Genomic DNA, 26,647 nt, shown 5'->3' with positions numbered 1-26,647 from the left:
TTAGAAAGGAAAGATGCTGCCACTTCCAGATGGTGCCTGCACGGCGCTGTCCAACTTGGTGGATGGACCTCCTCATCTAATGCTCTAAAAGAAATAAAATACAGAAACTGGGAGGAAAATACAGAAACTATTGAAAATAACGCCACAATTATCTCTGAAAAATTAAAAAGGCAAACAAAATATGCTTTCTCCCCTGCAACCCCTTGGTTTGGTTGGCTGCCTTTGCTGCCCAGGGCAGATATGCCCGTGTCCGAAGGCGCTCAGCCACACCACAGCGCACAGAAGGGGGTCTCGCAGGTAAGCAACTGAAAACGCCTCCCCCTCGGCTCCCCTGCTTAAATCCATCTTTCTAATTTAATTCAGAACTAAACCGAGAAAGAGTCTGGCTCTGTGACCCACTTTGGGTACAGCCACAATGCCTTTTTTTTTTTTTTTTTTTGACTGCTGCCCTTTTTGCTAAAATTTCCTGAGATTTTGTTGCTCTAAAAACGTCTGGAAGCTATTTCCAGCAAAAGCCTCTAACCAAACCAGGCCCCAATTCCTTTCCAACTGCTCAGTTAATCTTTTGAGACGGGCACGGTCGCTTCTAACAAAAAGAGAAAGATGATGCACTGCTCGGACAGGCTTTTCCTTTGTGCAAACACGTGCAAGTGCTTTGCATTCATGTAAGCCCAAGCGAACACCTCGGTTTTAAAGCTGTCAGGCTACATGGGATTTTAGGAGCATTACTACTACATCTCATCTGTCAAAACACAAAGGCTGGGGAATATTTAAGATTTTTTTTTCCCACTAAACTGCTCAACATTAGTGTGGCTATTGAAACAAGTTAATTCAAGTGACTAAGAGATGAGATAAGGACTCAAGAGGCTCACATGAAAAAAAAGGCACAGAAGAAGAAAGCACTAAAGCTGCCAGGTCACACAGCCTTTTTTTTTTAACTCTTATTAACACATTTCTCAAGTGTCAAAACACCAATGTTTAGATCTACTCCATGATGCTATCAGAGAGAAATCCTGAACATCTGAGGCTTGGCGCCAGATCAGATCAAAGGCATAAGGTGAAAATTTCTTCCCACAACCTTACCAGCAGGTGACTCATTGCACAGGAGAGCTGAACCAAATTCCTTCAGGCAGATGGACGCCAGCTCTGGGTACTTTCTGAACCACACACTCTTCACTGTCAAGACTTACTGGCCTGCCTGCTAGAAAAACGTGGAAGCATGGGCACAACATCGCAGCTCCGATCCTTCATCAGTCAGGACGCTGTTACGGTGACCTGGTGACTTGATGGATGAATCACCATTAAAGAGAACTGACACTGAGCAACACAGAAACCCATACAGTACAAACTGGTAAAATGGGACACTAACATATGAAGAAAATGAGAGGAGCGTCGTGACTCTTGCACGGGCAGAAAAAAGGGCTGTTAATTAGGATTTCAATTATCCATTTAAGCTCAGATACATCCAGCTCACACAGAATTCGAGCATCACTGGCCAAAAGATAGCCAAGGAGAAAATCTACTTTTCACCATGCCAAAGAGGCTACCTCAAAGAGTAGATGCTTTACCTGCAAGTGAGGGCAGAAATCTGATTGCAAATTCTGGTTACAGTCTATGGGTTTGCTTTCTTAACTTTCCCATTAATTTCTTTCCCATAGTTTTACTAAAAATGATTTGAATCTTAAATAAAGGAAGATAATTCGTTTCGTTCCTCACTGACTGCTTCTTCATAAAGGACAAGAGATGCATCCTGAATTGCAATCAAAGATCTCAGCCAATACCCATTACCTGCACGAACCAAAGCCTTGTTGTCTGAGGAATAACAATTTGGAAGTGATAAATAAGCCTCAGTCACATATCCTTTCTGCAAACCGCCAGCCACCCCGTTCCTTATCCAAAAGCTTCTTTTATTGCAGCAATTATTTAGAAAGCCGTCTGGCCATATTAACACGTCGACAATAACACAAATAAATTTTGACAACAGGACGCGGCGTATCACATAACGTGGTAGCATCAATCACACAATCTCAGCTTTCTGATATTACAACGAGGCTGCACTGCTATGAAATATGATGGCTGGTTGTCAACACCAAGCTTAGCTGGAAGCTAAAAACGCATACTACACATTTATCCCCATGATGAAAAAATAATGTTAGGGAACAGCAGTGGATTAAAAAGGGAGCCTGCGCTTCAGTATAAGCCAGGATGCGTCCTAACTGCGTCTCCCTGTGCGCGATCAGTGGTGGTCTGCTAGGAAAGCTCAATTTTCTTGTCATCCAAGTCAGGTTTTGCACAGCAGGCAAGGAAAAAGCACGAGTTGATCCAAGCTGTCAATTCAATTACTTCATGAATTAATACTTATCCTCCTGACCTGACAGCATTTGGGTCCTGCTTTGCACAGCTGCAAACAGCTGCGAGAGCAGCAAGGCAGGGATGGCCGGCTGCTGGGATCAGACAGGATCCGCTTTCTCAGGGCTGTCTGTCCTCCTTCCCAGCCACCAGCCAGCATTTTCACGTGCCTTTGGGAGCCTCCAGTTTGGAACAGCCCATGCCAGAGGCTGACTTTCAGGAACTGGCCAGCAGTCTGCTCTTGAAGGTCTGTAGTAATTTTAAGAACACAAAAATACTCCAGAAGTTACCCGGTTTCGCAGGGAGTAAGAGCTGGTGAGCAAAGTCTGAATGAGAACTCAGAACTCACACGGTTGTACAGCAGCGAGGCCGGGTGTAAAAGCGATGGGAAGAGGTACTTGGGTACCACTAGGGGCAAGCTCCAAGCTCTGGAAGGAGACACTCTCCCTTTCTCTCCCTAGGCTCCCGAGCACAGCTTTTTTCCTGTAATCCACTGGGCTGACCACCTTCATTCTCCAGGCATGGCTGAGACTACATGGAAAGAGACACCCAAGAACCCGTAACAAAAGGTAATACATGCATGCAACTAATCTTGGCCAAAAAAATAAAAATAAAATCCCTGATTTAACCTCGGTACTCAAGAGATGAAAACACAGCACGTAGACGTGGTACTGAGTACATTACAGACACCAGGTTGAATTGGGAGGCACTGCCCCCCTGCTCAGCCCAACGCAGGGGATCTGATTTACCACGAGCAAACAGCACAAAGGGTGCGGTGTAATTATTTCAGCTGTCAACATCACAAAGACCATGCAATCTCTTGGCACCATCACATGAAAAAAAAAGAAATCTCCAGGAACTGTATTTAATTGTGGATGCACATTAGTCACGCTGTCACACTGTGCCTGGTATCACACAACGTGCCCGGAGATATGCATTTCACTTCGTTGAGAAATATCGTAACGAGCTCAGTGAAAACAATGTTTGGGAGGCCACAAATATCGTTTAGCAAGTCCCTTCAGTGTGGAGAAGGGCTCTAGGATTCAAAAAAGATGAGTATAAGCTAGTCTTATGTATAGCATATGCTGAGCACATGCACCTCTGTCCTCTGCTGGCATTTATCTATTTATATATATATTATATATATATTTATATATATTCTGTGAAGGCATTTATCCCCTCCATGGGATGAAACAGGTTATACAGAAGCAGCAGTGAGTTCTGGGCCCCATCAGCATTTCTTCCATGTTTCTAAACAGGAGCGACCTGATTTTCAGAGCTGCTTACCCCTTGCAACATCCACTGACTACACGGCAGCCTGGGGTTGCCCATCACCTGGAAGCCAAGCCACTTCTGCAAAGTCAACCACACGTGCAATTTGCATCCCAAAATTAAGACCGCAAGTACACGCGTTTCAGCTGCTTGGCCTGAAGCGTATTTGCTGCTGAACACAAATCAAACTCTCCATAAATAAAAATATAAAACAGAGGAACCCAGAATTAAAAATTATCACACGCCTGTGGGATTTCTTCTCACCAGCCCTCTCCAATGAGCTCACTAAACAGTGATTTAAAATTTTATGCATGTACATAACATTAAAGATTTATTTGGTATCCTGGTCTCCGGATTCTGAAATACACAAAGAACTGAGGATCCTTCATATCGTGTTAATCACAGTTTTGGGAGTATTTTCTTCCCCCTCCCACCCGCCTGACAAAACCCAGCTGCAGAGCTGCAAATCTCGGTTATGAGCAAGGGGCTGAAGCCCTCTGGTAGATCAGAGGAAGGGCAGCCAGCAGGGCACAGCAGCGCGAGCAGGGGATGGAGCACGCTGGGCAAGGAGAGCCCATCACCAACACACGTCCATCACCTGAAGATCAGGCAGGAGCTGCTGACCCCTGCAAGATCTCCAGTGTTTTGGGGACAGCTGGGTTCAACATTTTTTAAAGACCAGCAGAGGAAAAAGATAGCTGCTTCAGACCATCTCACTGCAGCTGATCTTGTTGCCTTGAAACCTGACTCACTGACTCCAAAAGTGCAGGGATGGCAAAGATGCACATCCATTCACATCACATAGTCGTCAAAGAAGAGGCTCAATTTGCAAGCTATTCATCATCTGGAGTGCCTGAAAATAATTTTATAAACATCTAATAAGTACTTGGCATTTACAAACTGCCAGGCACACAGTGATTACCATTCACATGCAGAGTATGGACATCTGCCCTCAGCATTCTACCCTTTCAAAAGTAATATTAAATAAATAAATAAATAAAAATTGATATATTGTGCTATTCATTTCAATGTTTCTTTCTTTTTTTTTTTCCTGGAAACAAAAGTCCTGCACACTTGCTGTTTATCTCGGAGAAAGGTGAAACTTTGTGCTAACGTAGTACCAGTTTCTACAAATAAATACACCTGATTTCAAAAGATATGCAGGTCTAAAAGGTGCTAAAATAAGGAAAAAAACGTGATTTGATCCCAAACCAGCTAGAGATAATGGAGAAGATTTCTTTTGTAGATAGTTCAATCAAGTTACAGCAAGTTACGGGAAGCCAGGCTGTTTCCTAAGCTTAGACTACGGTACCAGATGCTAAACATGGCAGTGAATTACAGTAATAAATAATTTTTTTTAAGTACTAAACATCATTAATGGGGTAAGATAAGAAGTTAATGGACCATTAGATTAATTCCATATGAGATGTGCAATCTTCCCATACACACCGAAATAAGGCAGTTTATGTTGAACCGATGCCATATGTTGACCCGAAGTCGCTGCATACACAGCTCGCTTAGTGCCAGAGCACACCACTGCTCAAAGATAAAGTCAGCCTTGGCTCTCCATGTCGCACAGCACAGCCTAAATCTCTAAACCAACCACCAGCACGGGCGCTTGGCTGGGTGTTGTGATGGCAAGGCGAAGGCAAACCCTCAGCCTCCAGCGGGGAACGCGCTCGCTCCGCTTGGCCACCCTTACCCGATGCAAGGCAAACAAGCCCAAGCTTTTGGTCCTCTCCCGGTGACAGCTTCTGGCAAATAGAGGGCAAAGCACCTCGTTGTTACAAATGGGGTTTGCAGATGGCTTGTTGACACCTAAATAGACTCGCAGAAGGGCAATTGCATGCTTCTACGTGTAATCGCTCTGGCTTGGATACTTGTTTCTGATGCAATTTATTATAGAAACAAGCTGTCAGAGTTGATGTGCTCGTACACCATAAATAAAAGCAGATCATGCTTAGCAAAGGATTAGGTTGAGAGAAAACAAGCCTTTTCTTCTGACAGCAGTGGAACAAAGTCACCGCGTTTCCACTGAGACCAGGAGCAACCTTTCCCTGATGCAGAGGGGCAAGATTTTACAAAGTACTCCTCCAAAACTAATGTCACAGCACTAATCCCCAGCGGCTGCATACTAAAATACCACAGCACTGGAGACAGGGCATAAAATAAACATTTTCCTACTTTCTTCAGATTGCAGCTGATGAAGAAATGCCTTTCAGGATCTCACTCCAGAGAAAAGGGTTACAAGTGGAAAACAAACAGGAGACGCTTTCTTCAAACTGCAGAGCAGATGAAAGCTCGCATCAGCCTTGCTATTTAGTGTGTTACTGCGCTGGGTCCTGAGCAGGATTAAGCTGGAAGGGACAAAACTGCTGGCTGCACAGCAGGACAACCGTGACGATTTCCATGTGTGTTCATTCCAGCACACACTCTTCTAATTTAACAAGATAATTATCTTACCCAGAACCACGAGGGGAAAAACGAAACACAGAACCAGCACCTTCTTTAGACGCCAAGGCAAGAGGCAGGCAGGCATGCCCAGCCCCATGCAAGCTCCCCAGAAGAGCCAGGAGAGACCAGACACAGATGCTTTTTTACACAGGAGCACATCCATCCCTCTAGCAATTGGCTCTCTTTGAATTGCGCCCAGGGTTTAGCACAGTTTACGCTGTTTTCCTCCAGTATGCTCTTACCCATCTGTTCCCCAGCGCAGATTTTGATTAGTGTGAACACCAATGCTGTGCCGGGAGTGAACCCACAGCCAGATGATTTGTGTGGCTCTGGAGAGCAGCACTTCTCCTCCGTCCCCAGCTAAGCAATCCAGCCCCCTCGCAGAACAGCGGCTTCCCCCTCGCAGCATCCGCTTCACACTGCAATGACCATTTTTCTCCTGGTAGCTCATGCTGCAAAACAAATTTCTCCTCCAGGACAGATCCATTCCCAGCCTGAAATGCTACATATGTTCCCAAAGTACCAGCGTAAACCCTTTAGGGAGCTGCCAGATTGGTCACAATCTATGGATCTGACACCCCCAGCAGCCATTAATCAGCCTGGAGCCTGCAGTGAAAAAGGGAGGAAAATCACATCACGCTAATAAAACTTACCTTTATTTCAGAGCTGGACTATGCAGTCTTAAGCCTAACAGAAAATTCAGCATTTACTAAAAACAGCTATTTTCTCTTGGGGACAGAAGTGGAGAGTGTGATACCAGGGGAGCACACAGAGGGGGATTTCTTTCTAGACCATCACTGCGACAATCCCAGAGAGGGGGCAGCCACGAGCAGTGTTGCTGTAACCTTGAAGCCAGCATTTTCAGACCGCAGCACCTGCTTCTCGTGATTAATAGCCCTGCCCTCAACTACTCAGTGGCAAACATTTACAAAAATGAAGCTAATTATGAGAGTGGTGAAACAAGGGAAATCATCCTCAGGGGGCAACTGACCTTCTTGCCTTGATGAAGTTTACTAATAGGTTTAGTAGGTTATCATTATCAAGATTTTCCACATGAGGGATTTTCTTTACAATCCACAGTCTCAAAACACACAGAAGATGCATTTTTCCAATAAATTAATAACCATCATTTTATTTTTTAAACTACACAAGCAGCCACAAATGCTAAAAATGATTTATTTGTGACCAGACACCTGCTCATACTGAACATCCTACAGAAGAGAAGAGTCCTACAGAATCAGTAAGCCAAAGTGCATGAAAGGTAATTTAAAAAGAAGTTCAAGTTCGTTCTGATTTGAGACAAAGAAAATTTACAGCTCAGACCTCCAGGCACTTAGAAGGTCAAGTACATTTATATTTATGACCTCCCACCCCCTGATTACTCACTGCAATGTGTGTTGCTTTCACTGGTCCAGTAGCAACCACACCAATCGTAACTTTTTTGAATGAAAAACATACTGCACCTCCAACCAAAACCCGTTTATTTTAGAGTCCGCACCTTTGTCAGTGAAGTGCCCAGCCTGCCACATCTCTCTGATACAGCCATGAAAATGGGTGAGCAGGATGCACCTGTGAAACATCACTATATACGTGATAACATGTGTTTACCTTGTTTTTTTCCTAAGTAAGTGTTTGTTTTTTTAAACTTACTTCAAAAGAACGTGCATGTTCCTTGCATACACCATTACTATGAATCCACTGTCAATTCCAGATTTATAGGTCCTCAGTAAAACCCTCTTATTCAAAAAAATAATAATTAAAAACAACAAAAAACCTAAAGACTACTAAAGCTAAAAACTAACTAAAGAATACTACAGATGAAGAACTAGAAAATTATTAAAATCTGGTTCTTTCTTCTCAGTTTACCAGGCATAATACATGCTGATTAATTAGGCAGAGGTAGGCTTGTTTTTCCCATTATCATTATTACATCTGCATGACTCCTTAGCAAATTAAGGTAATTTAAAAAATTACCTGCCACTTGTATTGCCAAAATAATATACGGAAGAAGCAAATAGTTCAGAAAATGTTTTGTTCCTAGAGATAAATAGTTTATTTTCAGACACTGACTGATTATTTTCCATGTGCAAAGCCATAAGTACATTTCTCCATGAAGCACACTGACAAATAATTTGACAATGTTTCGTATTTTTGTTTTCCTCAAAATCTTGAGAAGCTCAAGGGCAAGCTAATCCAGAAATCTGAGGTAAGATGGTTACATAAATCAGAGTTGTTAGCACCACAAGATCATCCTCTGCCTTTTGCTATTAGCATCAACTGGAAAATACATCAGTGTGAGTCTGTAGTGTGGCACTTTTTTTTTTTTCAGTGCCAGCTACAGTTTTCACTACAAACAATAGTATTTATCTGAACAAATAGTGGGAAATTTGAATCTTTTCTATCCTTAGACAAAAGCCACAGAGGCGCTCAAATGTCATCAGTTCAAAGCATGCGGGTGTCACCCACGTTTCAGTCAGACACCCTGAAGTCATGGCATTAAACACCCCAGATGATCTTGGAGGTCTTTTCCAACCTTAATGATTTTATGATTCTATGATTCTCCCTTCAAAAGAACCACGTGAGAGCTGTGGATCTCACCAGGTCTTTGCCTGCACTCCGACTGCCAAGAGCTGGAGAGAAAAGAGCTTTGTCCCTCAGCACCTGCATCTTGTGCTTCCACATAATGGTTGAAGAGAGAAGGAAAAGATTATAAGGGGTTTTCTGAGAAAGACAAAGAAATTCAAGCTCTGCAGGGCTAAAAAATACTCGCTGCACTTCACCAAAAGTGGCGACACACAGGTCCCACTTCCAAGATCAACAGCTCTCCACAGCTACTTTGCTGAAGGCAAAAATGAAGACCACAGCTTCTGAGGTGCATACAGGGTGCATATTTATGGGACACACACAAATAAGCACCGTTTTCAAATACATTTCTTCCTCACATGGACAGTTCCTTAAACGTACCTGAATTTATTCAGCCAATGCCGCTGGAGCTGCGAAGGGAGCTTTTCCTTTAAGTTCCCTGAGAAAGACCTGGTTGGTTTGTGAGGCACATTTAGCATCTGCTGTAAAGGAAGTGTTCAGGAAAAAGACTGCTGCCTGAGAAAGTCCTGGTAGTTTAATAAGGGATAAACTGAAGGAAAACCCACAAGCAGCCTTGCGTCAGCTGAGCTTTCGCTACACCTCAAACTAGGCCTAAAACGAGGAAAGGCCCAGCACGAGGACACCTGAGGCGAGGCCTGTCACACCCTGCCACACCTGTACTCTGGTGCTGGGTTGGGGTGTGCTTTTTTTTTTTTTTTTTTTTTTACCTTCCCAATATCATGATGGATTATCAGTTCCTCCCTTACATGGGCAACATCCCCACTCGCTCTCTATGCTTGTCAGCTGCCATTACAAAAATCTGTTATTTAATAATGCATTATTAGCCCTTTTTCACAAAGTCGTGCCTCAGGAAAGCTGAGGCACAGCTGGTACGGTAACCTGGCAAGGCTCTCACAAAAAAGTCAGAGGGCAAGTGTGACACCAAAGTCAGAAGTCTTTGCTCAGAGCTGTGGGATTGCGAAGGTCAATACTATGTTCTCCCTTTCCATTATTTTCACTGACATAACAAAAATTTTACACAGTAGTGCTGAATAGCACATTTCATCATAAAGTAAAACCTGACGTTATTAATGTTACTCAAACTGGAAAGTCAAGTATTCTGAAATTAGAAAATGTTCCTCTAAAACAGCCTTTAGTGACACACAGACAAACCGCCCTTGTCTCTGAATCCTTGCCTTATTCAGCTGAGGCACTGGATAGCAGTCAGGAATTAAGATGTCTGTTTAATTTATTTATTTTTTCTCATCCTCTTCATACTGTGTATTTCGTAAACCTGGTGCATGCAGCAAATAGGAGTCATGAGTTTTTTGTTTGATGTTTATCACTGAGAATGCTGTCCCTTGACAGAACTGAACACGAGCCAGCAGTGTGCCAGGTGGCCAAGAAGGCCAACAGCATCCTGGCTTGTATCAGGAGTAGTGTGGCCAGCAGGAGCAGGGAGGTGATCGTCCCCCTGTACTCGGCTCTGGTGAGGCCGCACCTCGAGTACTGTGTTCAGTTTTGGGCCCCTCACTACAAGAAGGACATCGAGGTGCTTGAGCGGGTCCAGAGAAGGGCTACGAAGCTGGTGAGGGGTCTGGAGCACAAGTCCTACGAGGAGCGGCTGAGGGAACTGGGGAGGTTTGGTCTGGAGAAGGCTCAGGGCAGACCTCATTGCTCTCTACAACTACCTGAGAGGAAGCTGTGAGGAGCTGGGGGTCGGCCTCTTCTTGCAGATAACTAGCAATGGGACAAGAGGGAATGGCCTCAAGTTGTGCCAGGGGAGGTTTAGGTTGGAAATTAGGAAACATTTTTTCTCAGAAGGAGTAGTCAAGCATTGGAATGGGTTGCCCAAGGAGGAGGTGAAGTCACCATCCCTTGGGGGTATTTAAGGAAAGGTTGGACGTGGTGCTTAGGGACGTGGTTTAGCGGGTGACACTGCTGTATAGGGTGATGGTTGGACCAGATGATCTTGAAGGTCTTTTCCAACCCTAGTGACTCCATGATTCACCCAAGTGTATCCATGCGTTTAGCTTTGAAACTTACAATTTATCTCTTTATTACTTAATATTTATCACTCTTTTAACTTTACTATTTATGACTTACAATTTATCCAGAACAGTACAGATAACTGATTCATAACCTTTTCACAGTGGATCTATAAACTACAAGGCATTAAAGCCCTGTTGCAAATAATACTCATCTTTGCATTTAAAAAAAAGCTTTACAATTGTTAATATGAGAAACAAGAAGTTTTATAACTATTCTCTCCGGTGCTGGATGGGAATGTATAATCATTTGTGCTGAATTAAGAAAAAGCTATGGATTGCAAGGTTAAAAATAGATTAAACAAGTCACTAAAAATCATTAGAATTTGTATTTTTCTTTGTTCCAATTGAATGTAACAAACATCAAATTTAGCAGAAATATACATGGTTACTAGATGATTCCTCTCCAGAAGAAAATAATACAGGTGGCTTCTTTTTTTTTTAAAAAAAAAAAAAGTTTCATCTGTTGTAAATCAATGTAAGACTGTTGATATAATTGTCAAATCACACCAAGGAAAGATCAAGCCACTTTAATAATCTCCTATGGAAATGCATATTCTTAATGGCAGTAAATGCATAATGCTCTCTTTCAATTATTTAACATCTTAATGATTTTGTTACTTGTGATCAGCTTGCTTGGTAAGTATCGTCATTTAAGAGAGAATTTGTGATTTCTCTTCGGAATAGATTTAAACGATTAGAAAAAAAGAATAGAGATCCCCTCAGAGTAAACGCTGACTGTAGTATTTATGTAACAGCAGCAGCATGGCCTGTGTGGTTCTCATCCCTTGTTACTCACAGCACAGAAAAGAGTTTCCACAAGAAGTAGACAGGGACCATGCCCTGAAGGAAGGAATTTCCGTGGGCTAGAGCAGAGGGGAAGCGGGTAAAACAGGCAGGACAGAAGGAGATGGGTGGGATGTAGGTGGTGTGTACCAGCAGGAAAGGTGTGAGAGAAGAACTGACAGGGTGGGATCACAGAAGTGAAAATTATGCACCACACATTTTATACAAATCACTTCCCCTCTTTAAGTGCAAGTTCAAGTGATGCTGCATGTATGCAATGCGACAGTAGGGCCCTAACACCAACCCTACTGGGTGGACACAACGATGAAAAATAATGAAAGGTTTAGACTTAAATCACCAAGCTGAAAAGGGACTGTAGTGCTACCTGACAACAGATTTGCTCTTAATGGAAAGGATCAAATGACTGCAACAAAAACAGCAGCTGATGTAGAGCAGGTGAGAAAGTCATAGAAAAAAATCCTGCTGGATCTTGTCTATCTCAGAGGGAAGCTGACATTTGCACAAAATTTATAGGCGTAATGTATATATAACTATTAAAATATTAATTATAGAAGTAAATCAGCAACAAGCTACATCAGAAAAGGAAGAAAAAGCATTTCCTCTAAAAATGAGGCTGTAAGATGGTTTTCAGGGCTGTAGTTTAGGTTGCATTTTGATGGTCAGAGCAAGCAGATACATTCACCTGAGTGTTAGGAGCTAAAAACATGTGCTGCAATTATTCTCCACTTAGAGAAGTGGAGTATAATTTAAATGGGTGTCTAAGAGGCCCACTAACCCACATCAAAATCACAGAACATTTTTGTACTGCAACATCCTCCGCAAATATATAACCATGCCGCATTGTTACACCAGCTCCTACAAACCTGGACTCATAAATCAAAACTGATACCTCTTTTCTATGCCTTGCAAAGAGTCTTTAATTAAGAATGAAATAGTCAAATCAGGGGTAAAAGATACCTGCAGTTTGTTTATTCTGTATATTCAGGGGTCACCCAAGGGAATCATGTGAGGGATTTCTGTTGGGATTTACTCCCCATCTTTCTTACACCAGTTCCTTTCGCTTCCTTTCCATTACATTCAAATATATACTTTTCTTTTTTTCCCCCATATATTTCCATTACATTCAAATATATACTTTTCTTTTTTTCCCCACACACCATCCCCATTCCTTTTGTGCTTGTGGGTGTTTGCAGAACTCACTTCATGGGTTCTGCCTAGCAGAGGATCTTCTGGGCTAGACTCTCAAAAGGGCACTGCTTCTCTCAGCTCGTAGACTTCATAAGGCATGAGAAGTTGGAAAATGATTTTTAGTAAAACTGATTCCCCAAAAGAAGTGGGCCGAGCACGATAATATTTTTTTCTACCTAGACCAAACTTAGGACTCAGCAAGTACTTTCAATAGGTAGTCTTGGTGTTTCCACTAATTCTGAAACCTTCAGCATGATCACATTGGAAACAAATATAAAAGTGTTTAAAATAAAATACAGAATTAGTCCAAGAAATTTAAGTTAAGCCATCCTGTAGTATGATGATTACTTAAAGAAAAGCAAAAAGCCTATACAATAGGCCTATATAATCTGGTTTAATGAGATTACTAAACTCAGTTCAGCTCAATTGCAAAGGTCTATGCTGTATGTATTTTCCAGTCTCATTTCCAGCACTGGATTTAATGAATTTCGCATACTGCATTTGCAACACATAATTTCTTAGGGATTTCTTGTTCTTCTACAACTGCACTGTACAACATGCACTTTTGTGCATGCTGCTCTATTCCTCACTTAGATGCATCAGATTTTCTCACAATTTACTTGTAATAAAATCTAAGCATTTGACAAAGTATAAATGTCATGTAAATGCTAACATAAAAGTATTACCTACCAATGTTATGAGTGATCTCAAATTATCATAATTGGGTTTCCTCTGTCAATAAGCATTTTCCAACAGTATCTGTAAAATCCCCGATGATGCTCAATACTGAATCTGACTATAAGGCACAGGATATTTTACCAAAAAAAAAAAAAAAAAAAAGAATTAATTTCCCTTTCTTGCATGTGTTGGAGAAGGCAAGTTTGACACTCTGTACTGATTCACTTCCAATGGATGCCAACCCAAACCCCACTATGGTTAAGAAAAAAATTTCCACCACCTGGAAAGCACAGCCAATTTCTTAAGCTCCAAGGAAGCTATAAAATGCGAGCACAACTACAGCCTGGAAAACAGAGGTCAGTAGAGTCTTTTCCAAGCAAGCAGGATTTCAGCAGAACCATCAGATTCATCGGACCAACTGCTTGGTATCCGTACAGGCAGTTTTTGGCATGAAAATATTGCCGAAATAAAGGTAGCGTGAATCACCGTGCTGCTGCAGGAAGGGCAGATGTTTCCTTCTGATCTGAATTTCTGCTCGTCATGTTCCACGTTTTATCGTTTTTGCTTCTAATCAGACACAGTTGGGATAATTCAAAATGGGAGAATGCGCCGCTCGATTAGCTCCTTTTAAGGGTTATTATTTTCCCCACTTAAACCCTACTTAAGAGGAAGATAGAGAATTTACAGGCCTCATTTATCTGGCCCTAAGGAGTGGAACCAGAGGACAGAGCTGAAGTTATGAAAAGAATTGGGTGAAATCTTAAAACCCTGGAATAAGCGAGGAGGTTCCTACCAACAGAGCATGGAAAGGATCTCCAGAAGTCAGCAAATACTGTGAAAAAGTAAATTATGTGGCAAAAATGTAATTTGGGGTTGACTATAACAAATTTACGAGTTCGAACAGTCATTGCGGAGAGCTTTTTAAAGTGTGCTGAAATTCTCAGTGTTTCTTCCAGCAACCATGTTTGTTGTGGTTAGGCTCCAGTACCACGAGTGGATGGCCAGCATCATTGCACGGTCTCTCAGTTGTCTTCTGCAGTTCTGATATGTTATTCCTATAATTTTGTTCTTGTATAGCAACTCATCTAGTATTTCCGTTGGTGTAAGCATTACAACTGGCACGATTTTATCTTATCAAAGAGCTCTAGCTTGTTGAGGAAAGTCAAAACTGGAAGCAAGACACCAGCAAGAGATTACAAATCCCATCACAAAACGCCTCAGCTGGGCAGTGCCAACTCACTGCAGGGCAGCCACAACACCCACCTTCCTCCTCTCTCCCCCACTTTGGTTTTGCTGAGAGTAGATTTCATGCATTGCTGGATCCTGCTATGTAATGACCCATGTTGAAATCCTTAGGAAGGCATTTTGGTTCTTCTATGTGACTGACACAACAAACCATGTCTTATTAAGCTGTTCCATCATCACAGCCTGCAAGCTTAACTTTCCAGAGCAGCTTTTGTTTTTCAGTACCTGTATTTTTAATAACTTTAGCCAAATCATACAGGGATATTTCCAGTGTGAATTAGAAACTTAATTATTGTATGCAATAATTCAGATACGTATATAGATGGTGAAAGGAAGTTCCATGTACCTGCCTAGGATGCAAGGCAACTCAATTTAAACCACTAGCAGTGGTGTTGAAGGGCTGAATTTGAGACCGCCCATTCATTATTTTGGAGTCGTTCTGTAGAATGCTACCTTTCTTTGGACTAATCAAATATAACAGCTGAGTCCATAATCCTATGGACTACAATAATCCTGCACAGGTCCAGTCTCAGACCTCCATTTACTCTAGCAGTCAGTGAGTGCACTGAAGGTCACGCAGGTGATGAAGGGACTGGAGCATCTGTTATGGGAGGAGAAGCTGGGTGCTGGGGCTGTTCAGCATGGAGCAGAGAAGTCTCTCCAGTGTGAGGCTTCTCCTAGTGTAGGGGAAGTGAAGATGATGGATCTGAATTATTCTCAGTAGCCCAGTGACAGGGTGGAGGCAACGGGCACAAACTGAAATGCAAGGAGTTTCATTTAGGGATAAGAAAAAGCTTTTTTTACCATCAGGGCGGTCTCAATTTGCCCAGAGAGGCTTTGGAGTTTCTATCAGCAAAGGAACTGTAGCTGATTGTCCGAGCTGGTGCACGGATTACCTGCTGACTTACACTGTGGAAGAAGACAGTTGGCCTCAAGGAGTTGTTTCGCCTCAAGGAGTCATGAAAACAGAGCAAAGCTTTGGAAAAGTTCACGCTCTTATTTGGACACAGGCTGCTGTCCATGCCTCCCAGCAAAAGTCACCACAGGAACAGCATGCTACAGAATTGCTGGCTAGAGAGCGGGCTGATTTGCTGGACACTGTGATTATTCCCTATTGCACTGCACAGATGAAGAAAAGTGAACGTCCCTCTGAAGTTATCTACAAGCAAAATTTCTCAAAAAACACTCAAACCCCACACAGAGACCACCTGGGTGAGGCAGACAATGCCCCAAAGTCCCCCTGCCTCAGCATGGGCTGCCCCACTGAGGGAAGGGGCACAGGCACAGACCGGGCTCAGCCTCCAAAGCATAAGAACTAAGTTATTATTTAAGCACCAATATTTTCCTTTGGAGCCCTTGAGAGAGGATATTGCTCAGAATAGGGCTGGGGAGCAGATTCGGCTGGCAGGCTGCTCGGGGACACATCCAGGTAGGTGTAAAATCTCTCCAAGGATGGAGACTCCACAGCCTCTCCAGGTGCTTCAGTTTGAGTGTCTGACCACCCTTACAGCAAAAAAAATGTTTTTTTTGCTCAACAGAATGATGCTGAAGGGAGAAATTTAGCACAGTGAATAAGCTGAGGTTGTAAACTACTCTTCTATGATAGGATACTATGAAATTCGGCAAAGAATGATCTCTGCAGAGCCCCTGAATGACCCTGTAGGAACACGCAGAGTGCTCTGTTGAGCTGTAGAGGTTTTTAAAGCACTGATTCCATCCTTCTAAAATTTTATGGGAGTATTCTCCTGGGGTTTTTCCCAGAAATCCAGGTCAAGAGCAGTGTTCATCTACAGCTCACGCTAAACCTCAAAATTAACTGGAGTAGGTACGATGTAATGTCTGCAAATTGCTTGCTTCTCCCCAGCACATCCTGCCGTTGAGCAGTTGCCTCGATCAGCATTAGTGTTACCGCTGGAAGCACTGCAGGAAATATGCAGATTTCTGTTTGACCCAAAAAATAAAACCCTAACCTTAGCATAGCAAATTGTCCCTGCAGAATTGTTCCTTACGAAGCAGACGTTTTCCAAACAGACATAAAGCTGTTTGTTACACATTAACAGACCTTCAGAAATGGCTTGATGACAGCTTTTGATGCACCAGGAAGCTTGATCGGTCAGGGGCACCCAAAAATCACAGCTGTATTTGTGGTGCCTGCTCCACTTCCACCACGGAAGCCACAGGAGCAGCAGCTCCAAGCAGGGAAGGCCAGCGCTCCTGTTCCTCTGTTTACTGTACCAGTGGCTGAGTCATCACAGCCTCAACAAATATTCTGTAATTAGAGTTGTTCATTTTAACAATACTAAGCGGCTCCAGGGAAAAAGCCATAAATATTTATTAACATTTCAAGATTTAAACACTTTTGCCACACCATATCCTGACAGTTATCCTCCTTGGCAGCTTTCATTCCCCTCTAAGATGAGAGCTAGTGTTCTGGAGCCTTCTCAGCCAGCATTATGCATCGCAGCCAACAGAAGACTAACACCTTGCCTGCAGCTTCGATGGAGACAAAGCCAATGTTACAGGAGATGGTGTATCATCGGCATCACTGGGGGCAGCTCTTGTAGCTGAGGTGACTGAGTTCTGTCCATAATGCTCTGGTTTCACTTCCTTCTATGTCTGATGGAATATTCAAGAGGAGGTTTTATAAATAGATTGCTCTTAAATCAGATTTGGAGACACTGGAAGGTGGTATTTCAATAAAAAAAAATAAAAATTAGGGAGGAATTTTTTCTATCTTGTTCTCTCAAAAATGACTGCAGCTCTTTCTGTGACAAATATAAGCATACAGATGCTTTGGAGTAGGGGTGTGAAATACAGAAATGGAGCTGTTTTACTGTCAAAATGTCTCTTACTATCCCTATGAATAACCAGCCAAATCTACTCATTACAAGCCTCTGAAGAAAAATCGCAGTTCACTCCTTCTAAAGACCTGTTAGAATTCAGCACTGTTGGCAAAACTCCCTCTTCCCAACACGTATTCCAAATGAGGCCTTACATTTCTCAAACTAGACGCTCAGAAAAACAGAAACCCCCAATTTTGGTTTAAATGATTTGCATTAGCATCACGAGCAATGCTAATCATGAGCTGCATCTCTCACGTTCACCCTTTACATTCAAAAGCACAAAGCCTATCTCAGCTGTCTTGTCCCAGGAGACCTCTCCTTCCTGCAATTCATTGCCCACAGCAGAAAACCTTTTCCAAATTCAGCAAGAGCTGAGGCAGTGGTCTCGCAGATAAAAACTCCCTTCATTTCACAGCCCTGGCTCATTCCTAGCCCTTGATCCAGTCTTTACCGAATTTGACAAAAGCCTTCAAGGGCTCAAAAAATAAATTAAAAAAAGAGACTGTGAAATTGAAGACCATCTTTAATGTATACATTACAGCATTACAGACAGAACTGAGGTTAAAAAAGACAGCCTTAGCCTACCTCTTCTCCAGATTTCTGCACCCTCTTTGCAACCTCACTGCTATTTCAGTGCTGCTACTCTGGTTATGCGCTAATAAAACAACAGCAACACCAGCTTGCCCCTGCTGCCAAGTGCTTCTGAAGTCTGAATCTTGTGCATTAAGGTAATGGCATTTGTTCTGTCCCAATGTATGACCACAAAGGGGCAGGTGAATCACGGAAGGGAAAAAATGAACAGTACAGTTGTAATACGTGAATACATCACTTCACATTTTATAACCCTACTGGTCAAGCCGCTATGAATTTCACAGGCAATACACATAATAAGCAATCTACCAAACAAATAAGCCTATGCTAAATTACTAAATAGAGAACAACCCTTATTTACGCCCACACATAACACATCAAATAAAATACTTCTTCCACGTTAAATAAAATACCAATTTCTAAGAGACAAGAAATGGCAGCTTTTAAGACAGAACTAGTTAATTTATTTCACCATTTGTAATTCTGTCTGATAAAGCTATGAAATAAGAGAGAACAAAAGACTTATCCAAGCAGCTATTAAAAATTTGATACCTTGGCTATAATTAGTGCAGTTTACTGTGAGCTGTGAGTAGTTCTGATTACAATTGCAGCTTAAAGTCCAGGCACCTCACCACTTAATTATCAACATAAATAGTTGAAGAGTGTTTCACCAATTTCTATAACAGGGAATTCCACTCGATATGCAAATGAGACAATAATTAGTAAAGCATGATGTATTGTTGCAGCGTTAAGACCAAAGCGGAGGGCTGTTGCCAGCAATCCAATAAAACAGCAGCACGTAGGCTTCTCCTATCTTGTTCAGCAGCATCCTAATCTTCTTCTTTTCAGACAATTAACAGCAAATTAATTAAATACCTTTATGGTATACTTATTTCACCTGTGGCACGGAAGGCACTGCATGTTTGGTAGGGAGCCCAGACGCTGCGATCAATGCCTTGCTCCTGCCTGCGATGCAAAACCCCACAGCTGCTGCAGGGCAGGTGTTTCATGCCTCCACCCCAGCTGCCCGACAGCTTCAAGGAAGCCAGGGCAGACACGGGACCAGGCATTCAGACAGAAAAATGGCCAGGTATCTATCAGATTCGGATTCCCCAGCATGATAAAATGTTAAAAATAGTAACACTACCAACTACGCTTCGAGGCTTTAGTGTAAACAGCTTGTAGCACAAATGGCGCTAATAGCACAGCGACTGCACTGAAGATGGGAAAAATTAACACTGAAAAAAAAAAATCTGTAAGAGATTTCATAGCAGTATTTAGAAACAAACCCATTAAAGATGCAATAGCTTTAATGATTAGTGTTATACTACATATGATTTTCCATCTTGATTTGGATGAGCTTATTATACCAGGCTTACTCATTCAAGTATCTGCCACGGCCCTGTTACAAACACTTGTGTTTTTTCCTATTAATTTCGTTAAATCACCTTCAGTGCTATAAGTAATAAGATGCTGATGCCATTTCAGTGCTGACTGACAGAAACTGCCCAATGTATCTTGTTCAGTACCTAGATTTAAACCACGTTTATTTGGTCTAAAAGCACTGAAAGCCCCAGCACCGCTTATGTTTCCTGAGGGCAAGTCTCAGCCTACCTTCATTTCAAGTTTCACTGTACGGTATTCAAACTTCAGGAGTGCCCCAAAAATAAGAAATGCAGGACAAATAGAGTTCATGGAAGACATTTGATTAAAAAACAAAAAGAAGTAGTATCAGCCTCCCCTGGGGCTCTGGAGTGTGAGGCCCAGGCACCATGCTACTGTCGGGGCCTCACAGGCAGCGCCATTTCTTTCACCTCATCTCAGCCTCTCAACACCTCACCTTTTTTGGGTTGTTCCTACAGAACCTGCCTGTGCTCTCTTTCCTTTATGTTTACACAATAATAATTGGAAAAGAATCCAAAGCCCCTGAGTTTGGTTCCTGTGATCTAAATCACGTCATACAATTTCAGTGCTTATGAAAAAATTAACGAGGAAATGGCCCATGCAGTTCCCTAAAATAAACTGACTGTACTCTCAGACAGACATTTTCTTACTCGTCAAAGAAAACATCACTAGGGAAAAGCAAGCAAAAAACAATTTAGTGGTGCCAGAAGTAAGATGCTCACGTTTTACTCTCAAACACCTCATTTAGAAAATATGTGAAGCGGATGGCACAAAATACACAGAGTCCTTCAGGAATTTGGCCTTGAAGAGAAGAGGAAGACTACTCATAATTAAACACGAGTCAGCGGAGAAGGCTTTGCACTGACACCAGCAGACTGCATGGGACACAGAAGCAATACAAGCTGCTGGGAAAGGGCTACATTTTAGTGGGGCGTTTGCACGGCAACTACTGCTAAGGAGACAGGTTTAGAGAGAGAGAGAATAAATAAATATTAATAAATGAATATAGTCAGTAACGATGCTGTGTTCACTACCATGATCACTTCCATGAATGACCATTTGTGATTTTAAAAATCCGCCCATTTTCAGGCTGAAGAATTTTAATAGATTTCTGCCTTGTGGAGCACAGGTTGTCACCCAAGACTAATGATGATGATGGAGCCATATACAGAGTCGAGTAGACAGGAATAAACAGAGTATTTGCTGCCTGCCTTGACCTCCTGGATGTGGGGGTAGTGGGGGTAATGTTTTCTTAATTTTGTCAAGTTTTGCAGAATAATTTTTGGAAAGGGCAGAACTGCGCAGTTACTTTCAGATATTCTGCTCTGCTACAGTCACTGGCGTTTTCACTGAGCAGACGCCGAACACAGCCATGCCCAGAGGAAATAAACGGTAATTTAGAAGGTAGGCAAACTCTGGAAAAGCGAAGGAGCAATATGATGTGGTAAATATCCTAATAACGTGAAGAAACACCACAGCCAGCTCAGTCTAATATCCTAGATCGGTCTTGTGAATGGGTAAACCTGACAGCATCCACTGGCTAACGCAGAACAGCCTTGCTTGGAGAAGGATCAAGCTTCTCATTGCAGGGTTAAAGGAAAACCTACGTTGACACACATCGACCAAGGAGAAAAGCACTCTTCTCCTGCCTATTCATCTTCACTTACAACAGCAGCCTCAGTATAACCAACCTGCCTGAAGCAGTGTGGGTGGCTCTGAAGTCAAATGCAAATCAAGAGTGAATACAAATCTGAGGAAATAAAGACATGTAAAGAGCTCATTTCCATTTCTTTCCTGTATTATGAAATTGTAGTGATTGGTAAGCCATTAACATAAATCACAGAGTCAGGCACCTCATATCAGGCCAAATATTCACATAAAACAACAGCTGTAAAGCTACCACCTTCAGATAAACAGCAGGTGACGGCCTTACAGAAACACAGGGAAAAAAGGAGGGAAGTAAGGAAATACAGATACTTACCCACCAGCAATACCTTTACATAAAAGCAAATACAGGATTAACTTAATACACCAGTCCATCACAGTGACCAAAACTTCTTTATGCAAGAAGTGCAAGGGCTTGGGAGGTCAGAGAGGGAGAAGGAAGCAGCCATCCCTGCTCACAGGGGGGCTGAAGGCTCCCAGCCTATTACACCAGCACCACCTCACTACTGCAAAACAAATGCTGTTTTGTGCCAGCTGTTTTTCAGTCTTTACTATTAGCATCCTAACAGGCTGCTGCTGTTTGTAATTACAACCGAAGGCACATGCAGATACTTTGAGCCGAAGAAAAACTACTAGAAGGATAACCTGCGGTACATAACCTTGCACACATGGGCTCAGAAGCCTGCACGGCTGCCAAAACACTAAAGGAGCGCAGCCCTGGGAACCATTCAGCACCAGGGCCTCCGGGGCAGATTCCCAAACGATGCACAGAAGGGCCTCGTAAACCCGGCAGGAGCTGCCAGCTATGTAGCTGCTGAGTACCTACTGGCTCCAGCAGCCACCAGTCCCTCAAAAAGGCAATGCAGTTTCTGCTGAAATTATTCCGCTGGCCTCACTGGCCCCCTGTGCGACTGTAGGCACTCCGGTGCCTTTGCAACTCTGACCCATCGGCGATGGGTACCTGTTGCCCCCCTGAAAATGACTGAGCCCTGGTGGGTGAAGCGCTTGTGGGACTTTTAAAATTGAGCCTCAGCAGTCCTTGGGTGCTCTGGGGTATTTCTCCTCTGGACTTTGGCAAAAGGACAAAAAGGACAAGTGTGAACAGAAACGCGCTTTTGTAAAATCTCAACTTACACCCCCTGAAAGCACTGATGTGAATCCTATTTGCCATGTTATTCCCACTGATGAGCAGCATTGCTCCAGTACCCAAACACCTGACACCAGGACACACGGAGGGACACTGCGGGTCACTGCACCGGTGTGCCACGTGGAGAGAACTACAGGGAAACTCCGGCAAATTCATCAAAGCAACAAGACCTTACTGGCACCCTCCTTTTCCCTCTTGTGGCAACCCAAGCACCTCCACAAGCCCTGCCCTGCTGCCAGGCAGCGATGAGCAGGTCCTGATTTCATCCCAGAGGCAGTGCCTGGGATGGACAAGGGGCTGCAGCTTCCAAGAGCCTGAGCTGCTTTTACTTTTGAGCTGTTTGTGCAAGCTCCCACTGGAGCACATCGCTCTTTCTGCACCAAAGTTTATGCTAATTTCATTGTGCTTTAATATAAAATCCTAAAGCTTACAATTGCCCAAATCACACTTCATTATACCATAAATCACTGCTCTGAAAACCACGCGTGGCAGTGTGTCCTCTTCCTTTCTCTCTCCAAAGGAAAGGCTGAGCACAAGTGATCCGCATCACCTCTTTATGGGATTAAGCCACAAACTTGGTGTCAGTGAGCAATTTCTGAATTATCCCTCGGGGGAAAATAAATACCTTATTTCCAGAATGATGATGAGTGCTTGACAGCACCACGAGGTATCTTGGAAGACGGAATTTAATTTCGTGTCTTTTCTAAATATGTGCACTGTGGTGTTTTGTTTGTGCTTGTTTGTTTTCTTTGTAGCAGAACATCAATAGCAGTGTGGAAAACTGCCAGACAGCTTCAGTTACTGCTGCACTGATGAACACAGGACTCAGCACATGCTGAGGACATGCAGGACAAGGCACGTGCCATAGAAGAGGACTACTGCACGTATATAAATACTGCATGTTCATAGAAACAGGACTGCATGCCGACAGGATTCCTGTATCAAAGAGGAAAAGCCTGGAGAACCAGGCCAGACTTTTTAAGAGCTCATTTTTATTTCTTGGTACCTTCTGCCTGCTGAATGAATCAACACCTGTAATTATAATGTCTTTCAAATTGCACTAACAGCAGTTCCGTGGACGTGACGATCTGTGTTTGTGGTTTTTTTTTTTTAGGGTTTTCTGTTCTTAAGCCCAAAACCAGCTCTCCTTCCCCTGTGCACTGACAGCTTCGTATGCAAGCAGGGAGGTGACATGGCAGAGAGCGCTGGCTCTGGCGAATCTGATGACAATCGGCCAGAGGATTAAGAAGTTTTGAGGGGGGGCTGTGCCGTTTCCTGACGTTCAACCAGACTGAGAAAAGAAGGGCAGGCAAAGGCAATTGATTTCATTTTGTTCAGCAGGGAAAGCAAGCAGAATATTAAAAAACATTTAAACCGAACATCTCCTGTGCCAGCAACAAGCAGAAGGACCCCAGTGTAGCCCAGGAACAAAAGGCTACGTTTGGTTTGATTGCACTGGAATCAGAATGAGCTATGAAAAGAAGCTGTGGCAGATGACTGGGTCCCGAAGAACCACAGGCACCACACTCACATGGCAGTTTTGTTTCATAACTTCAGACTTGCTTCTTCTTTCGTTGTCTATTCTAATTAGTCTTTGATACGGAATTAATGGCATAATCAAATTAAATGCTTGGGAAAGTGTACGAATCAGCTGGCCTGAAAACAAAAAAAAAAAACACACACAACTATTAAAAACAATTAGGTAAATCTCTCTATTTAGAAAGCTTTGACATGTGTAACATGCCTGAGTAACTGTACAGCAAGGGTGTTGCACTGGGACTGCACAGGTTGCTTACACTGAGTTGGCCAAAGTTAACTTAAAACGGAGACTAAAAAATGAGGTTTTACACTGAGATTAGCTAAGAAAACGTAACCATGGGGAGAGGTGTAAATCGCAGTCAGATGCACTGCTGCTTTCCTTCTCCTCTGGATTTTCAGGGAGACAACTACCACCTGACAACTATTTCACAAGAAATATGTAAAGAAATAAAAAGGTGTAGGTCAAAAAAAAAAAAATCTCCATGCTGTGGCATCAGCTAAAAGGCTGGGGCATCAGCTAAAATGGGAATCCTTCAGTGGTTTACAAGAATAAATGCCAATCTTGTCACTGAGAAGAGCAGTGATCTAACAAATACCACATCTACCCCCCCCAAAAAACACCATTTATTGAAGCGGAAACAGATTTTAAGGTAGCACAGGGAACTTCTGGCAGAGCGGAGCCCACGCACCACAGGCTGAGCCCACATCCATTGCAGGTCACTGCAACTTCTCCCCTTGCTTTCCACGCAGGCAGGATGGAAAATGAGGGCTAAAATAAGCAGACACCAAGGCTAGGACACGCGGACAGCATTGATTTCAGCAACAACTGCCTACCAAGACAAGGGGAGAATAAAGTTAGCAGTTAAGTACCTAGAGAAACTATACAGGAAGATTTCTGTGGTCGGACAGTTGTAATAACAGCCCCAGAAATGCATCCTACACAGGCTCTGTACAACACGCTACATCATCGTTGCCTAACGTTAATACTGGTGAAAACAAATTGCATCCCCGGAATATCTTCCTGGGAGATTCTCTCTTTGGGGTAATTTTAATTATCTGCCTTATACTGGAAGTATTGCATATATCAAAAGATCTGATAAAATGTGAATATTCTGTACTTTATTATCTCGGCCCCGTTACCATTATCTATTACTTTTAATTCATCGCTGATTTTTAAAACGAGCTATTGGCTTTTCAACAAAACGTACACCGCACAGACAGGTCATCAATGTGGTTCAGAGCTCGGCAGCATGGTGGAGGACCGTCACAAATTTCAGATAAGCAGTGGATGTGCTTCCCTTTGAGCACTCGAGGAGTCTCATTAATTGCAGCGGCTGGCTCGGGGCCCTTTGGAGGACAAAAAGGAGACCGGTATTGAAAGGACTTTCCACACGCCATCTCCTACATAGGACACTGACCCCATGCTGCAAAAAGAAGGAAGCCAAAGCCACCTGGAAAGGAGAACAAACTGGCTGAGATCTCTGCAACCTCACCCACACGAGCAGCAGATTTTTCTCTAGTGCTAATACAGCCCTCATACCCTACCTCTTTAGGTGCACCCAAGGAATCAAGGCTTAATAGCCTTCACCTAGCATCCCATTATCCGCCTGAAACATCTACAAAGAAAAGAGCATCAGGCAGCTTTGGAACTGGAAAGCCTGTTCAACTCAGCATGCTCATCCTCTCCTGTTTACCCAGTCCCCTAATTCCCTCCTCTCTAAATCTATCTCCAACTCATTCAGCACAGCTTTCAGCACTTGCCTTGATAGATCAGTCCCAAATTTCATCCTCACCTGCACTTGGCGTAAGGCAGTTAGCTCTGTCTCAGTCCCTAATTCCCTCCTACCTCTCTATTTTATGCCCTGCCCCTTAAGCAGCATCAAGGCTGCTCCCTCCGTAGTTTCAGATGGGATTTCCAGGGAGGCTTCCCCAGGAGCTCAGGGCAGAAGCTCTACAACCACAGGCAGGCTGAAGAAGCACTGACTGGTTTTGAATCCGGCTTTTTTTTCAGTTGCTGATTGTCCCCTTATTCCCCCAGTGTGAGGAGACAGAGCAAACAAAGCCCGGGGTTTATCTTTGTTCCCTAATACCGTAATATTGGGACGGGGTAAATGGGAACTGCCCGATGGAGGTTCTGATATCGCTGCGAGATGATGGGCTGAATTAGCAGAGAAATGATTTGATTAACGAAGAACAAAAAGAGAATAGGGTAACTAATGTCCAGGAACACATCTTTATGGACAATGAATCACTTCACATTAATTTTATATTTCTATCAGACTACAAGCTTGATCGACTGGTCTGAGATTTCAGTGAGGCACTTGACTTCATATCTCACATTTTGATTAATAAAACATAAAACCAATGTGATGCATATGCAGTAGATTTAAAATGATTAAATCGAGCAGCAATGCTTCGAGCAGACTCCCACGGGATCGATCTCAGCCTTGCACTGTTCAAGGCGTTTATCAGCAACTTGGAGGAAGCAAAAACCCTCTCAGAGGAAAGTTCACAGGTTACAGCCTGGGAAAGACACGCATAATGAATCAGGCAGAGGCAGTCAGCTGTCAGATCGCACATCTGGAAACACAGACTACAGACCAACTTCAGGGAATAAGTGTCTACGAAGGGGAACAGCGACCCTGAGGAGCCTGTCCCAGTGCCTGTGAAGACCCTTCTCCTAACACCCAGCCTGACCTCCTGCCTGCTGTGCGTTTGGCTGAGCCATCTGAGCGAGCTCAAAGCGAAAGGCACGGCTCCATCTCGGTGTGCCAGCAGCTGTGCTTGGGAAAGGCTTCTCAGAGCTCTTCAGTCTGCTAAATAAGAGAGCTGGA

General features: G+C 43.1%; 1 protein-coding gene across 6 annotated transcripts in view; it reads right to left on the bottom strand.

Moving 5' to 3' along the window:
• Nucleotides 1–26,647, bottom strand: part of KIAA1549L (KIAA1549 like) — a 104,314-nt gene that overhangs the window by 73,481 nt on the left and 4,186 nt on the right. Inside the window, exon 1 of one of the 6 annotated variants that reach the window (XM_068685091.1) lies at nucleotides 21,457–21,646. The exons of 4 other annotated variants lie outside the window; for them this stretch is intronic. In XM_068685091.1, coding sequence (XP_068541192.1) covers nucleotides 21,457–21,502 — 46 coding nt within the window. In that variant the 5' untranslated portion in view covers nucleotides 21,503–21,646. Of the gene's footprint in view, nucleotides 1–21,443; nucleotides 21,647–26,647 lie in introns of those variants that run through there. One more of the 6 variants, XM_068685092.1, reaches the window with a different exon arrangement.

Source organism: Anas acuta, chromosome 5 (genome assembly GCF_963932015.1).
Source record: "Anas acuta chromosome 5, bAnaAcu1.1, whole genome shotgun sequence".
Lineage (NCBI taxonomy): Eukaryota > Metazoa > Chordata > Aves > Anseriformes > Anatidae > Anas > Anas acuta.
This window is presented reverse-complemented; position numbering and strand designations above follow the sequence as displayed.